The 19004-nt window shown below is 40.5% G+C and overlaps 1 protein-coding gene across 1 annotated transcript in view; it reads left to right on the top strand.

Moving 5' to 3' along the window:
- Window positions 1-19004, top strand: part of LOC141144247 (macrophage mannose receptor 1-like) — a 180252-nt gene that overhangs the window by 138061 nt on the left and 23187 nt on the right. Inside the window, exons 22-26 of the mRNA XM_073629730.1 lie at window positions 583-749; window positions 5155-5257; window positions 10253-10485; window positions 13511-13676; window positions 18052-18201. Of these exons, the coding sequence (XP_073485831.1) occupies window positions 583-749; window positions 5155-5257; window positions 10253-10485; window positions 13511-13676; window positions 18052-18201 (819 nt within the window). The remainder of the gene's footprint in view (window positions 1-582; window positions 750-5154; window positions 5258-10252; window positions 10486-13510; window positions 13677-18051; window positions 18202-19004) is intronic.

Here is a 19004-nt window from a genome sequence, read left to right on the forward strand (position 1 = left end):
TCACCAGAACTTGTGTCCCTATTGGAGGACTTCACTTATATTACTGTTTTGGTGACAACCCAAAATTTGGGATTTTCTTTTTCTTTTAATTTCGATGATAATGGTAAACAGGACAAATAGAGAGGTTGAATCTACCTAATGGGGACACAGACGTCAATAAAACCACACCAGGGTTCTAAATCCTCTCTGCTCTACCTAAAACTAAAAAAAAACATGTTTTGCTTTTAGTTATACTTTAATAGGTCATATGCACCTATCAAGGAACTCTAAATGATTTCAGAAGCATTTAAAATTAATCTCAAATTTAAGCAGAATGTACCCTCTATTGACACAACTTCAAAGATTGACGGAAGCTCTAATAGATATTTTTTTCTATATTCATTAATCTAATTAATCTATTCCTGCTTTAGCCCAACTGGTGTTGGTTTATAGCTATAGAGGCCTTTGCTTCACATTAGGTCCATGGCTATAAGAAGTGGCTGGCCCCCTGATTTGGCTTAGTCTATGCATCTTTCCAACTCGGGCATAGCTTCCTTTCAGAATGTTCTTCTATCCTAATATTTTATTTGTGTTTTCCTCCAGCCTTCTTGACTTACAATATGAAAAATTTGAAGATTGATGTCTGGATTGGGATGAATGATGTTAATTCAGAGCACAAGTTTCTATGGACAGACCAGAGTGGAGTGCAATATACCAACTGGGCCAAAGGTCATCCATCTGGCAGCCATGTTTATGCCCATGATGATGATGTGAGTTGTAGCAGTTGGTGGATAAACCAGGCTTGTTTGAAATAACTTTGAAACTTTCTATAAAAGATAAAAAGATATAAGGGCTGAATATTTAATAAGTGCACCATACATTTTTGAGTTGAGCTGGCACTTTACACAGGAAACTGCAAAGTTGAAATTAAAATGATGGTGTCTCCTGCTTGGCTATGTGATGTGGCAGAGTTGACTGGATTATAAAAGTGGCAGAGGAGAAATAAAGATGTTTTGGCAGGCAAAATAGCTAAAGTGTATTTATTGCTGTTGTATATTTAGATTTTTATCTAGATTTATACTTTAAAGTCAATCTGTATTTTGCCCATTCAGAGAAAACCCAGGTTCAATATAAAGAGAAGCAGCCGCTATTGGGTGAATAGGCTTATACAGTGCCTTGAAAAAGTATTCATACACCTTGAAATTTTACACATTTTGTCATGTTGCAACCAAAAATGTAAATGTATTTTATTGGGATTTTATGTGATAGACCAACACAAAGTGGCACATAATTGTGAAGTGGTAGGAAAATATTGAATGGTTTTCAAAATGTTTTACAAATAAATATCTGAAAAGTGTGGCGTGCATTTGTATTCAGGCCCCTTTACTCTGATACCCCTAACTAAAGTCTAGTGGCACCAATTGCCTTCAGACGTCACCTAATTAGTAAATAGAGTCCACCTGTGTGTAATTTAATCTCAACAATCTGAACAAACAGCATCATGAATCTGTCCACAGGACAACTATTAGTCGCACACTCCACAAATCTGGTCTTTATGGAAGAGTAGCCAGAAGAAAGACATTGTTGAAAGAAAGCCATAAGAAGTCCCATTTGCAGATTTTTCGAGAAGCCATATGGTAGACACACCAAACACGTGGAAGAAGGTGCTCTGGTCAGACGAGACCCAAATTGAACTTTTTGGCCTAAAAGCAAAACGCTATGTGTGGCAGAAAACTAACACTGCACATCACCCTTAACACACCATCCCCACCATGAAACATGGTGGTGGCAGCATCAAGTTGTGGGGATGCTTTTGTTCAGCAGGGACAGGGAGATGGAGGGATGAGAAGATGGATGGAGCCAAATACAGGGCAATCTTAGAAGAAAACCTGTTAAGAGTCTGAAAAAGACTTGAGATGAGATAGAGGTTCACCTTCCAGTAGGACAACGACCCTAAACACACATCCAAAACTACAATGGACTGGTTTAGATCAAAGCATATTCATGTGTTAGAATGGCCCAGTCAAAGTCCAGACCTAAATCCAATTGAGAATCTGTTGCAAGACTTGAAAATTGCTGTTCGCAGACGCTCCCCATCCAATCTGACAGAGCTTGAGCTATTTTGCAAAAAAAAAAAATGGGCAAATATTTCACTCTCTAGATGTGCAAAGCTGCTAGAGACATCCCCAAAAAGACTTGCAGCTGTAATTGCAGTGAAAGGTTGTTCTACAAAGTATTGACTTAGGGGGGCTGAATACAAATGCACGCTACACTTTTCACATATTTATTTGTAAAAAATGTGAAAAACATTTATCATTTTCCTTCCACTTCACAGTTATGTGCCACTTTATGTTGGTCTATCACATAAAATCCCGATAAAATACATTAATGTTTTTGGTTGTAACATGACAAAATGTGGAAACTTTCAAGGGGTATGAATACTTTTTCAGGGCACTGTATAGAGGTTGCATTACTTATGCCGCGTACACACGGTCGGACTTTTCGTCTACAAAAGTCCAACGGACGCTGACGGACTAAAGCTGGCTGGTAATCCGATCGTGTGTGGGCTTCTCCGGACTTTCAACGGACTTTTTTAGCCTCAAATCCGACGGACTTTAGATTTGAAACATGCTTCAAATCTTTACGTCGTAAGTACGACGGACCCCGAAATCCGCTCGTCTGTGTGCTAGTCCGACGGACAAAAACCCATGCTAGGGCAGCTATTGGCTACTGGCTATGAACTTCCTTATTTTAGTCCGGTGTACGTCATCACGTACGAATCCGTCGGACTTTTGTGTGGTCGTGTGTAGGCAAGTCCGTTCGTAAGAAAGTCTGCCGCAAGTCCGCCGAAGGTACGTCGGAAGTCTGTCGGACAGGCTGTCGGACTTTTGTAGACGAAAAGTCCGACCGTGTGTACGCGGCATTAGTCTTTATTGCAGAGTTCTTTCTGCAAGGTGCATTTATCCTCCTTATATGGTGTCACTAACTTTGTCTGAAGTTAACATGAAAGCTGACAGAACTCCTAAATCTGCATAACGGTATTTAAAAAAATGAAATAAAAAAATAGTCCTGTAGTGAGCAGAATGTAGACAACTACAGTGTGCTGTCATTTAAAACTGTTATGTGCATTTTGTAGGTGCGAAATAGCCTGTATTATCAACATGAGGTTGGGCAATTCACAGGCCAGCAACTAGCAGTCTTCAGATGATCACTAGCCTTTTGACTCAAAACAAATGTCATCCTCAAGAAAAAAAAGTAAAACGAATTAAAGGGACATATATAATTATTGCTTATGCAAAACTTTGGGCCCTGGACTGTAAAATAAATTATTTGGTGCAGTTACAAGAAGTAGTGAAATCCCACTGATCCAAAATTCTCTCATTATATACAGTCATCTTTAATTACAAGTTGCTGTTGCTGCTCACATCGCATCTTCACAGGCACTCAGAGGCAGAAAACAGTCCAGGGCTTTGGGTTTTTTGTTTTATTGAGAGATTAGAACTTGGATAGGGATTGGGAATATTATGGGATGCCCACTTGACTTTAAAGGGAAACTCTTTAGGGACAACTCGTCCTATATACATCCTATATCCATCCAGCTGGAACACTGTTTGATGAATCTGACAAAAATGCACTTAGTCAGATTACGCAAAAGCCCTTTACAGGCAGGGGCCGTGGCCCCTTTGATTGTGTAGAGAAAAGTCCAGTGTCCAGCTATATTCCTGTGGCTACTGATCCCAGCACCACCTCTTCAGGCACCGCCGGCCCGCCTGGCTGCAGCTGCCTCTTTTCACTAGCACTCCTGGCTACTTCTCCACAGTCCTCCCAGACTGGCACACTCACCAGCCACCCGGATGTTATCTCCTGCACTTGCTAGCTGGCTCCTGCTGTCCTCACTCCTGCTCCCATGCCTCTGGACAGGACTCCTCCGTGTGTTCTAAGAGGGTCCCTCCAGCACCTGAGCCTTAGGCCCGAGGTCACCCCCCCCGACCCTTATGCGCCACCAACAGCCTCCTCAGCACTAAATCTCCATCTTCCACTCGACTTCCCTTGCTGGCATGACCCCTGAGTATTTATGAGGTGACCTGCCCCCCTGCCAGTCCATTTTGATGGAGATTGGCTGGGGCCCTCATGAATACTTCAGGCAGCCCCTCCTAACCCCCATCCACCACATCTAGAAGCTTCTCCAAGGTTCTAGCAAACAAAGGGAGGTACCAGAGATGCTGCCTGTGGAATTATCCAGCCTCCCTGAGTCACTCACCCTGACCCAGATTCAACAAAGGCTTAGCTGCCAGCCAAGCTTTACAATTTATCTACGCAATCAAACTATGTACAACCTAGCACTCTACAGTAGAGGGTGCTACAAAAGAATCCAACATAACCGTTGTCATATGACAACAATAACCTCATATTAAAGTGCTACTAAACACATGCTGTATCATTTACGTTATCCCTTCTTTTTCTGTATGTGGATAATGGCATTGTAATTGTTAAAAAAAAAAAAAAAATCTAAGTACCTTTTTCACTTATTGATATACAACTGTCACATGACCCAGCTCTTTCCCAGCCTGTCTGCAGGGAAACATAAGCAGGAGGAGCTTCTAGTCCTCTGCTACTGGTCACATGTTAAAAAAAAAAACCTGCTTTTTTGATACAGAGTAAAAATAAATAATTAATTACAATAAACGGTTTTAAATTGTCATACAAATATATATTTGAAATTTTTAAAATCTCCAGCTTAGGTCTTAGAATAAGAGGGAGGTGATGCCTCCATCAATCAAGATGTAATATCCCACCCCATTGTGTTTAGTTGGATAGTGGGTAGGAAGGAGGGGGGAGGAGAATGTAATTTACCACTGTGTATACACCCACGTGTGTGACTCTATAGTCACATGGGCTGCTCAGATGTGTTAGGGAGGAAATGCTCAGCACAGAAACGCGCTGAAAACTGAGCATGTGCAGAGCTGGAAACACTGCTCTGCAAAATATCCAACTGTAGTGGGGACATGGACAAGAGGTGGAGATAGAAAACAGGAGGATCAACCAGGTTTTTTTGCAGAATATAGAAAACAAATCTCATAGTGAGTGAGTATGAACAGCATATGTAATACACCGTTTATTGATAGTTTTTAATGATGTGGATTTAATGACACTCGGAATACCATTCTATTGTAGACTGACTGTGTGGCTATAAAAGCAGGATCAGCGTTGGATTCTGGGACTTGGATTGAAGAGGACTGTGACCTGGATAAAGGATACATATGCCAAAAATCTAAAGGTAGAAATGTCAGAACTGTGATATTTTTTTTAAAAGCCAGAAAAATCCCTTTTTTGTTTCTTGAGCAGCTTGGGCAGTTTTTAGTATGGCTAGAGTGAATGTGGGGTGCAGGTTACACTCACTCCTGTGCCTCTTTCTACTGGTACAAAGTCCCTATATTTGGAGTATTCTGCCTTATGCCCATGTGAACCTCTCTTTTAGGCTATGTCCCCTTGGTTAAAATTATTGGAACATTTAAAGGACAGCTGTTAGGAGAGTAACATGGTTGAGCTCACATTCTGAAAATGTTAGCTGCCTGACTGTAATGCTTAAAGCTGAACTAAACTCTTTTAACCACTTTACCTCCGGAAGATTTACCCCCTTCACGACCAGGCCATTTTTGCGATATGGCGCTGCTTTAATTTAACTGACAATTGTGCAGTCATGCGACTCTATACACAAATAAAGTTTATGTCCTCCCCCCCCCCCCCCCCACAAACAGAGCTTTCTTTTGGTGCTATTTGATCACCTGTGCGTTTATTATTTGCTCTATAAACAAAATTTTGAAAAAAAACTATTTTTTACTTTCTGCTATACAACATATCCAATAAAAAAAAGTAAAACATCAAATTTCTTCATCAATTTAGGCCAATATGTATTCTGCTACATATTTTTTGGTAAAAAAAAAAAAAATCACAATAAGCGTATATTGATTGGTTTAAAAGTTATAGTGCCTACAAACTATGGGATTTCTTATTTATTTTCATTCATTTATTTTTACTAGTAATGACGACGATCAGTGACTTATAGCGAGACTGCGAGATTGCGACGGACATTCGAACACTAATTGGCACCTTTGACACATTTTGGGAACCAGTGACACTAATACAGTGATCAGTGCTAAAAATATGCACTGTCACTGTACTAATGACACTGGCTGGGAAGAGGTTAAACATCTTGGGCAATCAAAGAGTTAAATGTGTGCCTAGCCAGTGTTTGTGTGTACTGTGGGAGGTGGTTTTACTAGGGGAAGTAATCAATTTTATTCCCTGCTTTTTCCCTTACCTCCCACTGACAGGATAGGGCTCTGCCTTGTTTATATACAGTGTCTTGAAAAAGCATTCATACCCCTCGAAATTTTCCACATTTTGTCATGTTCCAACCAAAAACGTACAGTAAATGTGTTTTATTGGTATTTTAGGTGATAGATCAACACAAAGTGGCACATAATTGTGAAGTGGAAGGAAAATGATAAATGGTTTTCCACATTTTTTTACAAATTATCTGAAAACTGCTGTGTCCATTTGTATTCAGCCCCCTTTACTCTGATACCCCTAACTAAAATCTAGTGGAACCAATTGCCTCTCAGTATAAATACAGCTTCTCTGTGAAGCCCTCAGACATTTGTTAGAGAACATTAGTGAACAAACAGCATCATGAAGGCCAAGGAACACACCAGACAGGTCAAGGATAAAGTTGTGGAGAAGTTTAAAGCAGGGTTAGGTTACAAAAAAATATTCCAAGCTTTGAATATCTCACGGAGCCTGTTCAATCCATCATCCGAAAATGGAAAGAGTATGGCACAACTGCAAACCTACCAAGACATGGCCGTCCACCTAAACTGAGAGGCCGAATAAGGAGAGCATTAATCAGAGAAGCAGCCAAGAGGCCCATGGTAACTCTGGAGGAGCTGCAGAGATCCACAGCTCAGGTGGGAGAATCTGTCCACAGGACAACTATGGAGTTGTGCTCTCCACAAATCTGGCCTTTATTGAAGAGTGGCAAGAAGAAAGTCATTGTTGAAAGAAGGCCATAAGAAGTCCTGTTTGTAGTTTGCGAGAAGTCATGTGGGGGACACAGCAAACGTGGAAGAAGATGCTCTGGTCAGATGAGACCAAAATTTTACTTTTTGGCCTAAAAGCAAAACGCTATGTGTGGTGGAAAACTAACACTGCACATCACCCTGAACACACCATCCCCACCGTGAAACATGGTGGTGGCGGCATCATGTTGTGGGGATGCTTTTCTTCAGCAGGGACAGGGAAGCTGGTCAGAGCTGATGGGAAGATGGATGGAGCCAAATACAGGACAATCTTAGAAGGAAATATGTTAGAGTCTGCAAAAGGCTTGAGAATGGGGTGGAGGTTCACCTTCCAGCAGGACAACGACCCTAAACATAGAGCCAGAGCTACAATGGAATGGCTCAGTCAAAGTCCAGACTTAATTCCAAAGTCCAGACTTAAATTCAATTGAGAATCTGTGGCAAGACTTGAAAATTGCTGTTCACAGACGCTCTCCATCCAATCTGACAGATCTTGAGCTATTTTGCAAAGAAGAATGGGCAATAATGTCACTCTCTATATGTGTAAAGCTGGTAGAGACATCCCCAAAAAGACTTGCAGCTGTAATTGCAGTGTAAGGTGGTTCTACAAAGTATTGACTCAGGGGGGCTGAATACAAATGCACGCCACACTTTTTTTATATTTACTTGTAAAAAATTGGAAAACCATTTATCATTTTCCTTCCACTTCACAATTGTGCCACTTTGTGTTGGTCCATCACATAAAATCCCCCAAAAAATACATTTCCGTTTTTGGTCATAACATGACAAAATGTGGAAAATTTCAAGGGGTATGACTACTTTTTCAAGGCATTGTAGGCATAGCTCTGTGCTGTGTAAATTTCTGGCGATCGGCAGGTGTCGGCAGTAATCCATTGGCCGGCACACGGTGATTGACATCTGCTGTGTTTAATCACAGCACGGCCAGGCACCACACTGACCTATTCCCAATCCCCTTGAGATATTGCAGAGCCACTGTTAATATGTGTATGGCCTACACAGTCTCTGCTCTCATTCTTCAAATTCTCCCCAATCAGCAAAGCTTGTAATTGAGTATGATTCAGCAAAGCTGATAAATAAAGTGCTGTTGCTCCGGCAGGGGGTGCTTGCCAGATGTCTAAAGAGAGATCACTGCTTCCACAAGGAAAGCAAGAGTCCTTTTCTGCAGCATGTTAGTATTGGAAAGGCTTTTCTACTCAGGCTGTGGCTGCTTTCTAAAGGAGACACACTAAGAAAACTCTGTTTTGATGCACCTGGAATAATATAAAATGAAAGTGCAATTGGCCTTTAGAAAGTATTAAAGCTAGTGTGTCAATAAAGGCCAGTCAACTAGCATCTTCAAAACATAGTTGCATAGTTACATAGATGATAAAGTTGAATAAAGACACCCAGTTCAACATGTGTGTGTTTGAGTATGTCATTATCAATTCCCATATCCCTGTATACTGTGTTCGTTAAGATGCCCATCTCAGAGTTTTTTTTTAAATTATCAACACTTCCTGCTGACACCACTGATTGTGGAAGTGAATGTCACATTCTTACCACAGAGGTCAACAATGAAAACCCCCATATTTCTCTCCGGACAAGTTTACTTTAAACTAGAATTTTTGACATTTTAACAATAAAAACAGATTGAAAGCAGAATGCTCCTGTAGAGAAAAAAAGTTTGGACGACCCACTTAAAGCATAACTCCACTTTTGTTGAGAAAAAAACATTCCCCTCTGGGTGATCTGTGTACATTGCAAGGATTATAACAACCTTTGTTGCAGATTCCTACCTTTTGTTATTCTGAAGAAATCTCTGTGTGTTTTTCTGTGCCTCTGTGATAATTGGGTCTAATGGGAGTGGTTTCATAATTATCAATCAGCTGTGGAAGCTGCAGAGCACTAATGAGGAAATCTGCTGAGCCTGCATCCCTTTAGACGTGTTCCTATTGGAAATATCTCACCAAAAATGACATTTTTGTTGCAGGGGATGCATGAAATCTGACTTGTATCTTAGGCAGACTTCTGAGAAAATTGGTGAGCCAATCACACAAGCAGGAAATTATTTTTCTGGGGAGTGGTCAGTACATAGTCTGTGTACAGAACAACTCCATGTAGCCATATTGCATTGCATTTATAGAAAATTACAGCAGATTGAAAAGGAAAGGTCATTTTTACTACCATTCAATTACAATATAACTTGTGTCGCAATTGTACATGCTATATTATTTTTTCTTTATTTGCAATTTCCCCCCCCCCACAAATGTGGAGTTACCCTTTAAACGGAGTTCCACCCAAAAGTGAAACTTCCTCTCATTTGTCTCCTCCCCTCCTCCGGTGCCACATTTGGCACCTTTCGGGGGGGAAGAGGATATCTGTTTTTGACTGGTACCCTATCCCCACTTTAGGGAGACCTGGCCCAGTCAGCAGCTCGGTTCCCTTCTCTTCCCTCCTCCTTCCCCCACCGCCGGGCCAGTAGGAGAGCGCAGCGGTACTTCAAGCATGCACAGTAGGGACCGTAATGCTGTACTACTGGGTTCCCTTACCCGCAATGGCGGCAGCAACACCCGACAGCTGATGGAAACATTAGCTGCGGTGCCGACATCGCTGGACTCCAGGACAGGTAAGTGTCCTATTATTGAAAGTCAGCAGCTGCAGTATTTGTAGCTGCTGGCTTTTAATTTTTGCAGGGGTGGGTGGACCTCCGCTTTAAAGATCATGAAAGATGTTCCACATATACTGTATATGTTCCCTGATGCCACCTGGGCAGAGTCTCTGTTCAGCTTTGTTACCCTCTATTGAGAGGTCCAAATGATCAGTAAAGGTAGGGCCCCATTTTACCATGACCACCTGCAACCCCATGTGGCTCCTACTCTACCCTCTGCTATCTCAGCCTTCACCCACTGGGCACCTTTGGCTGCACAGGCAGTAAGTGCTTTGTTGGGATCTTGTTGGGATCTTGAGCTGAAACTGCAGAGAGTCTTATCATTCTGCTCAGCAGTCTAAAAAACACCTTTTCAAGTCAGTTTAGCCAGCAGTGTACAGGCATAAAGGAACAAATATTCGATTTAGAAATATATTTTGATGTGCCTTCTCCCATCTTCCTTAAATTGCTACCTGGGTGCTGGTCCATGGGTGCTTTTTTCTAATTTCTCTTTATTTGATTGCTGTAATTATAATTTTCTCCTCAGACCCCAAACTGCCTTTCGTGCCAACTGTGGCTACAGCCCATAACCAACTCGAGTTTGGTGATGCCATCTACACATTTCAAAAAATGAAGATGAAGTGGGATGAGGCACGGCGAATGTGTAAAAGCTCAGACTCCGAGCTCGTCAGCATTTTAGACGAGTACACGGCTTCCTTTCTAAGAGTGCAGCTGAATAAATTTAAGGAACCCTTTTGGATTGGACTTAACAGTAACAAGGTTGGTAAAAAAAAATGTGTGTATGTGTGTATATATATATATATACAGAAAATGTTTAACCACTTGCTTACTGGGCACCTAAACCCCCTCCTATCCAGGCCAATTTTCAGCTTTTAGCACTGTCACAATTTGAATGACAATTGCGCAGTCATACAACACTGTACCCAAATTAAATTTTTATCATTTTTTTTCCCACAAATAGAGCTTTCTTTTGGTGGTATTTGATCACCTCTGGGGTTTTTTTTGTTAAAAAAAAACTAAAAAAAGACCGGATTAAAAAAAAAAAATACAAAACCGTTTTATATTTTGGTTATAAATGTTGCAAACAGGTAATTATTCTCCTTCATTGATGTATGCTGATGAGGCTACACTGATGGGCACTGATAGGCAACATTGATGGGCACTGATAGGCTGCATTGATGGGCACTGATAAGGCAGCACTGATGGGCACTGATAAGGTGCAACTGATGGGCACTAATAGGCGGCACTGGTGGGCACTGAGGAGCTGGCACTGGTGGGCACTGATAGATGGCATTGGTGGGCACTGATGGGTGGCACTGATGGGTGGCACTGATGGGCGGCACTGAAGAGCATTGATAGGTGGCACTGAAGGAAACTAATAGGTGGCACTGATAGCTGGCACTGATGGGTGGCAGTGATGGGCACTGATGGGTGGAACTGATAAGCACTGATCATCACTGGTAGGTGACACTGATAGGCAGCACTGCTAGGTGGCACTGATTGGCACCACTGGTGGGCACTGATAGGTGGCACTCGTGGGCATTGATATGTGGCACTGATTGCTGGCACTTTTATGTATTGGTGAGAACTGATTCGTGGCACTGTGGGCACTAATTTGTGGCACTGTGAGCACTGGCAGGCGGTACTGGTGGGCACAGATGCAGCTTCGCCTCTTCCTCTGCGGGACCAATGTCCCTTCAACAGAAGTCGTGATCGGCTTTTTCTTCTCCTCACGCTTTAGCGTGAGAAGAAAAAAAAAGAAGAAAAAAAACCCCATTACCAATCTTCTGTTTACATCACGTGATAAGCTGTCATTGGTTGACTGCTGATCGCATGGTGAGGGGCCGGGATCGACCCCTTACTTCGATCTGTGATCACCCGAGCCTCATTGACTCGGTGATCACAGCGCACGGTGCGCGCCCTACAGGGGGCGAGCGGGAAGTGTGCAAAGGGGAGGATGTCTATTGACGGCCTCCCGGCAAAGTAGGCGTAATTCGGCTATAGCGCGGATCTGAATGGGGTTAAAAACAGAAATGAGCAAAATATATTTATTGTGGAGTTTCTTTTGGAACCACGTAGATTATCTGTAACGGAGAAAACTTTATTCAGGCGGTCGGGTCAAGACATTCTTTCTGTAGCACTACCCCCACAGGGTTTTCAGATGATTGGGTTTCCCACTCCTGCCCAGCCAGGCAGCAAGCATTTTTCACACTTTGTAAAATTGGGGATAAACTGGTGATTATACCCTTACCCACACAAAAGATGAATATGTGTAGTGAATTGTAGGAGCTGCTCATTGTAAAGTTTTAAACCAATGTGTGAAAAGTATATAGATTATATATAAACCACGCACCCTCTATTTATATCATATATAAATAAAGTGCAAATCAAGTGCAATATTTAAATTTTTCACACTTTCTCGAGACACAAGGAACAGTATTTGAGGCTATATTTATTCTATTTCATTCTATTCACTTTTAATCTATTCTATTTTTTCTATTCTATTATTTTTTATTCTGTTTTATTCTATTCTTTTCTATTCTATTCCTTTATATTCTATCCTATTCTTTTATTTTTCTATTCCATTCTTTTTTTTTTTTCTATTCTATTTTTTTCTATTCTGTTCTTTTATTTTCTATTTTATGCAATCCTATTCTATTCTTTTTTCCATTTCGAATTTGAATTCATTTTGATTTTCCAAATTAAATTTTAATTCATTTTCTAATTCGAATTTAGCTCAGTGAAGCTGTCCCCCCTACAATCAGCACAAATAAAAACTCAAGTGTGTTCCTTTAGTGCTACGTTTGTGCTGTTTTGTGCCATAAAATTTACATTTGTGCTGCTTTTATTTTTAAGATATTAGCTATTGTTTTTCCATGACATCACCTAGCTCCCCTACAACAGCCACATGGCACGAAACCAGGCTGGTTAGTTAGTGCCGCGTTTGTGCTGGTTTGTGCCATTTAATTTTCCGTTCTATCTTTTATCATTTTTGCGTTATTAATCATTTATTAACCGCTTCAGCCCCAGAAGATTTTACCCCCTTCCTGACCAGAGCACTTTTTACAATTTGGCACTGCGTCGCTTTAACTGACAATTGCGTGGTCGTACCCAAACAAAATTTGTGCCTTTTTTTCACACAAATAGAGCTTTCTTTTGGTGGTATTTGATCACTTATGCGATTTTTATTTATGGCTCTATAAACAAAAAAAAGAGCGACAATTTTTGAAAAAAAAACAATGTTTTTTACTTTTTGATATAATAAATATTCCCAAAAAACTTCATCAGTTTAGGCCAATATATATTCTTCTATATATTTTTGGTAAAAAAAAATCGCAAATAGCGTATATTGATTGGTTTGCGCAAAGGTTATAGCATCTACAAACTATGGGAAAGATTTATGGCATTTTTATGGCATTTTTATGGCATTTTTATTTTTTTTTACTAGTAAAGGTGGTGATCTGCGATTTTTAACGGTACTGCGACATTGCGACGGACAGATTGGACACTTTTGACACTTTTGGGACCATTGACAACTATACAGCCATCAGTGCTATAAATATGCACTGATTACTGCGTAAATGTCACCGGCAGGGAAAGGTTTAACACTAGGGGGCGATCAAGGGGTTAACTGTGTGTTCCCTTGTGTGCTCTAACTGTGTGGGGATGGGAGTGACTAGGAGAGGAGACAGATCATTTTTCCTACTTAGTGCCTTGGTGGGTACAGGTGTACAAAGTTTGCAACAGAATCCAGGATAACATTTTTATTTTTAAATTGTTTCAGACGGACAATCAGTTCAAATGGATTGATGGCTGGAAACTCCGTTACACCAAATGGGCTTCCGGAGAACCAAAAAAAAAGAAAGCTTGTGTTTACATCGATATAGACGGTCAGTGGAAGACAGCGTCCTGTGATGAAAATTATGCTTCCGTTTGCAAGCAGACCAGCGGTAAGATTGTAGCAAGGTGTTTGCTTTCCTGCTTCCATAAACCTGCAACGACCCTTCTAATTTTTCCTATAGAAGCTGGACATTGTTGTCAGTAGGCATAACAGCTAGACATGTGCAGAATGGAGAAAATCATTTAGTTTTGTTTCAGATGGATTTGATATGTTACTAATATTGTTTCATTGATTAGTGTCGAAATTCGTCTAGTTTAGTTTCATTTAGTTTAATTTTATTTTGTTTATTAATTTTTTAACAAATACCAAATTTTCGGAACAATTCGAATTTGGATTGGTCGAAAAATGGGTGAACAATTCGAATTCTGTGTGAAGAATACGCCGCTGCGTCCTTAACAACCGCTGACTCATCAGCTGTCAGCGGGCTTCCCCGCTGAGAGCTAAAATGTAAACTAAAGAATGCAGGCAATGGAAAATTCAGGAAAAAAAACAGAGTGGGATGGTATGGATTTTAAGGGGAACCCCATGCCAAAATGTAAAAAAAAAATGGCGTGGAGTCCCCCCCAAAATCCATACCAGACCCTTATCCGAGCATGCAGCCTGGCATGCCCCCCCCATTCTCTTGAACCATATCAGGGGAGTGCATGCTCCAGGCGCGGGGTTACTCACTGATGTCATCGGGTGGCTCCATCCCTTAGCTATTTAAGAAATGTCCGATGGCGGAGCAGGCAGATGGCAGGATCCTTCGCCCAGAGACCGGAGGTTTTTTGGTTTTTTTGGGTCCAGCAGTGGCATGATGACTGGCGATGGATCTACACTGGGGGACCTTTTTTTTTTTTTTTTAAAGGAATTGTGAAAAACTTGTGTTGTGTCTTTATTTACTTTTTACATTTTTTTTGATGAATGGATAGGGGTGCCCATACTCCTTCACATGGGGAAGTGGGATTTGGGGGCCCCCTTGTTAAAGGGGGCTTCCAGATTTCGATAAACCCCCCACCCGCAGACCTCCACAACCACCGCCCAGGGTTGTGGGGGAAGAGGCCCTGAACATGGGGACAAGGAGACCCAAAGCATCCCCTCATGTTGAGGGCATGTTGGCCTGGTATGGTCAGGCCTGCCGGGCTGCATGCTCAGATAAAGGTCTGGTATGGATTTTGAGGGGGGCCCCACGCCAAACTTTTTTTTAAAAATGGTGGGCCTGAAGGGTCTGGTATACATGATACATGGGGGGGGGGGGGCACCATGCTGTTTTTTTTCTGAATTTTTGTTGTCAACATTCTTTTGTTTACATTTCAGCTCTTACTGGGGATGCCCGCTGGCAGCCGATGAGTCATAGGTTGTTAAGGACGTGGCGGCCAGCTTCCCGACCCGCTCCCTAACAACCAGCTATTGTTCACACAGAATTTTAATCAGTCAATCATTTTTCGACCAATCTGAATTATTCTGAAAAATTTGGAAATCGTTAGAAAACAAATATACAAAACAAAATTAAACGGATTTCAATGAAATTCGTTACTATTTCATTCAGAGATTCGGATACATCCGATCTCCAAATAACCCAAAATTTGTCTGAGTTTACATTCAGACTGAAACGAATTGCACATGTGTAATAACAGTTGTGGCATATTGCAGAGATGACGCATGTAGGCAAGAGGGTACATACTCTTTTTATTACCAGTGGTCATTGAAGGCTTAGGTGCATAGATTCAATTTAGCAATATTAGCATGCATCAGTCAACTTGTCAATAATGCTATAACTAATTAAATGTTATATTGTTTTAAGGACATATATGGCTTTTATTATGTACAGTGTTTTTATCAATTCCCTATTTATGATTTCTTGACAAATGGAAAAAAATAAGAAAATAATTAATAAATTAATTAAACCACGCTCTCTATAAAGTGCAAGTGCAAAAGAAATGTTTATCTCTTAATACCAAAAAAATCTGAAATATGTATAAGTGCAAAAAAAAAAAAATGCTAATGTTAAATACAATCATATATAAACTCCTAACTTAAAAGTCCAGATATGAAAACACCCAACATGGTGTTTATTACCAAGTGCTCAAAAAATCATCAAAATCAAAAAAATATGTAATAAAAATATAAATGTATCAAAATCCACAAGTGAAGAATAGTGTTCAAAATAGACAAATTCTGAGTAACTTCTGGATAAAATCTTCCTAAGGTTCGGCGATCATTAAAGAGGTTAATCTTCCACCACCATCACCGGCCACACAATCTACTCACCAGAATACAATGATTCCCATTACAAGAGTCAAAAACGCTTCAATGGAAGATGCCAGATGGATTCTCACAGCCACGGCTTGATCCAAATGCTGTATGGTCAGGAATGCTGTGACCTATGTAGACACTGGATGGACTTATTTGTGAAGACCTCAATGCGGGATTGGTCATAACAGACCATCAATGCCATAGATTGGGAAAAAGATAGAAGGCTCCCATAGTGAAGTATGCCAAAATATTTATGTAAAACGAAGTAAAAACTTCATAGCACCTAGACAAACAAATCCATTATCAAGGAAATGTCGCTGGCGCTCCAGCTGCGTAGCAAACGGCGGAGGTGGCGTGTCACGCTCATGTCACGCTGGGTGACATGATTTCTGATTTTTTAAGAGATCAACATTTCTTTTGCACTTGCACTTTATAGAGAGCGCGGTTTAATTAATTTAATAATTATTTTCTTATTTACTTTCAAATACAACGTGCTGCTCCTATTTAAGATACACGTTAAGTAATAACTTCTCCATCTGTGCAAATTGGTGGTATTTTCCATCTTTACATAATAAATGGAAAAAAATGCTTAAAAATATTTTCATTTTTAATAAATACTTTATTTATTTGTTACTGTCTGTAATAAGTAGCCTGTAGGTTCCCAGTCATTAGTGTGAGACCAGTCAGTAAGAATGGGATTTTGGAACACCGTTGTGGGCTCTTAAGCCTTGTACACACGATCGGACTTTCCAACAGGAAATGTGTGATGTCAGGCTGTTGGCGGTAAATCCGACCGTGTGTACGCTCCATCAAACAATTGTTGTCAGACGTTCCGCGGACAAATGTTGGATGGCATGTTTTCAAATTTTCCGCAAACAAATGTGTGTTGTCGGATTTTCCGAGCGTGTGTACACAAGTCCGTCGAACAAAAGTCCAAAGTACAAACACGCATGCTCGGAAGCAAGGACGAGCCAGAAGCGGTCGGTCTTGTAAACTAGCGTTCGTAATGGAGAATTAACATTCGTGACGCGGCAAATTATGAAATCTCGAAATGCAGCGCACAATTCTCTTCTTCTTTAATGGGATAATAAAGAAGCTGCTTTGCTGGTGATACTGATGGAGTTATTGCAAACAGATTTTCAAAGGCTTTTTTTTCCTAGTGATATCAAGAATATTATTATGCTTTTTTTAAATTTTTTTATTTGGGCAAGTTACCACAACACCATTATCCCGTAGTTTTTAAGATCAAAGATACAGCTATGTTGGTTTCCCTTGTTACATTACATAAAAAATACAATGTAAAACTAACTGCCTACTCTCAAACTGTCATGTGAAGTAAAACGCATAGCCAAGTATTATTCTCTACAATTTTTTTATTGTGCATTAAAAAAAGAAAACAAATAAAATTAGACATGCTATCTGCCAATAGAACTTAACCAAAAAGTGCATTCTATGCATCCAAAAATATACCAAATCAAATCATTATTATTCAACCAAAAAAATAATGTCAAAGCAATAACTCCAAGGCCAATAATAAATAACACGTTATCTCCTCCGATTCAGCAACATGGCTGGTTGACGAACGGCCATTCAGAAACGAACTGAAAAGCGTGAAATGAAAAGTGCGAAATGAAAAGTGCGAAATGAAAAACGCGAATCAACACTCACCAAACTTCTACTAACACGAAATTAGCAGAAGGAGCCCAAAGGGTGGCGCTAAAGAACTAAAAAACAACATAGTACGTCACTACGTTCATATTTGTTGGCCAACAATTGTATGGCCGTGTGTATGCAAGACAAGTTTGGGCCAACGCCCTTCGGACAAAAGTCCACAGTTTTGTTGGCCAACAATCCGATCATGTGTACGAGGCTTTAATCTGCAGACTGCCATTGCCAAACGTTTAAAGTACACCTGCTAGAGGAGAAATACAGGGGTTCCATTGCTGGCCTCTGGAGAACCATGGTGGCTTGACTGTGTCTGGATTCAATACATCATTGACTCAGAACAAGTACTGTGTGCAGAAAAAAAAAGTCAGAGCAGAGTTCAAATTTTTTTTATTTTTAGTATTTTTGTACTTAAAATATTTTCCATAAAACAGTATTACTTTTATTTCTTTTCTGTGTGTTACATGACGTTACATTTTTTTTTTTTTTTATGAGAGTGCTGACTCCTTTTTTATTGGTTTTAGTTATTGCTCCCACTGAACCACCTCAAAAGCCTGGAAAATGCCCAGATTCTCCATCAAAAGGCTGGATACCCTTCCGAGGCCATTGCTATCTTGTGGAATCTTCATACACCAGAAATTGGGCTCAGGCATCCATGGAATGTCTTCGGCAAGGTGGGTGTGACATAATTTGGCATAACAGAACATCCGCCTTAACACAGAATAGATGCAATCTCTACAGAGACAGTTCAAAAACTGTAAGCTGCCCCCCAGAATCGTAAGCAGTTGTGTAGAACCAGCACAATCTTCCCAGTTTCAGAGCACCACCATTACTATAAATGGTACACTTCGGTCTAATAAGAAATGTTGAATTTAAATTGACAAAGTCATCCTAATGAGTAGCACTAATTTCTATTGTAATATACACTCACTGGCCACTTTATTAGGTACACCTTGCTAGTACTGGGTTGGACCCCCTTTTGCCTTCATAACTGCCTTAGTTCTTCGTGGCATTGATTCAAAAAGGTATTTAAAACATTCCTCAGATATTATGGTTTGATTTGAGTTACTGTTGCCTTTCTCAAAAAGGCATTTTCGTTCAAACAAATGCCGCTCGCTGGATATTTTCTCTTTTTCGGACCATTCTCTGTAAACCCTAGAGATGGTTGTGCATGAAAATTCCAGTAGATCAGCAGTTTTTTAAATACTCAGACCAGCCCGTCTGGCAACAACAGCCATGCCACGTTCAAAGTCACTTAAATCCTCTTTCTTCCCCATTCCTATGCTTGGTTTGAACTTCAGCAAGTCGTCTTCACCACGTCTAGATGCCTAAATGCATTGAGTTGCTGCCATGTGATTGGCTGATTAGCAATTTGTGTTACCAAGCAATTGAACAGGTGTACTGTACCTAATAAAGTGTTCGTTGAGTGTATATGGGTGTATGCTATATTTGGCTGCACACTCTCAATTCAACCTAC

The sequence above is a fragment of the Aquarana catesbeiana genome, linkage group LG05 (genome assembly GCF_042186555.1).
Source record: "Aquarana catesbeiana isolate 2022-GZ linkage group LG05, ASM4218655v1, whole genome shotgun sequence".
Taxonomy (NCBI): domain Eukaryota; kingdom Metazoa; phylum Chordata; class Amphibia; order Anura; family Ranidae; genus Aquarana; species Aquarana catesbeiana.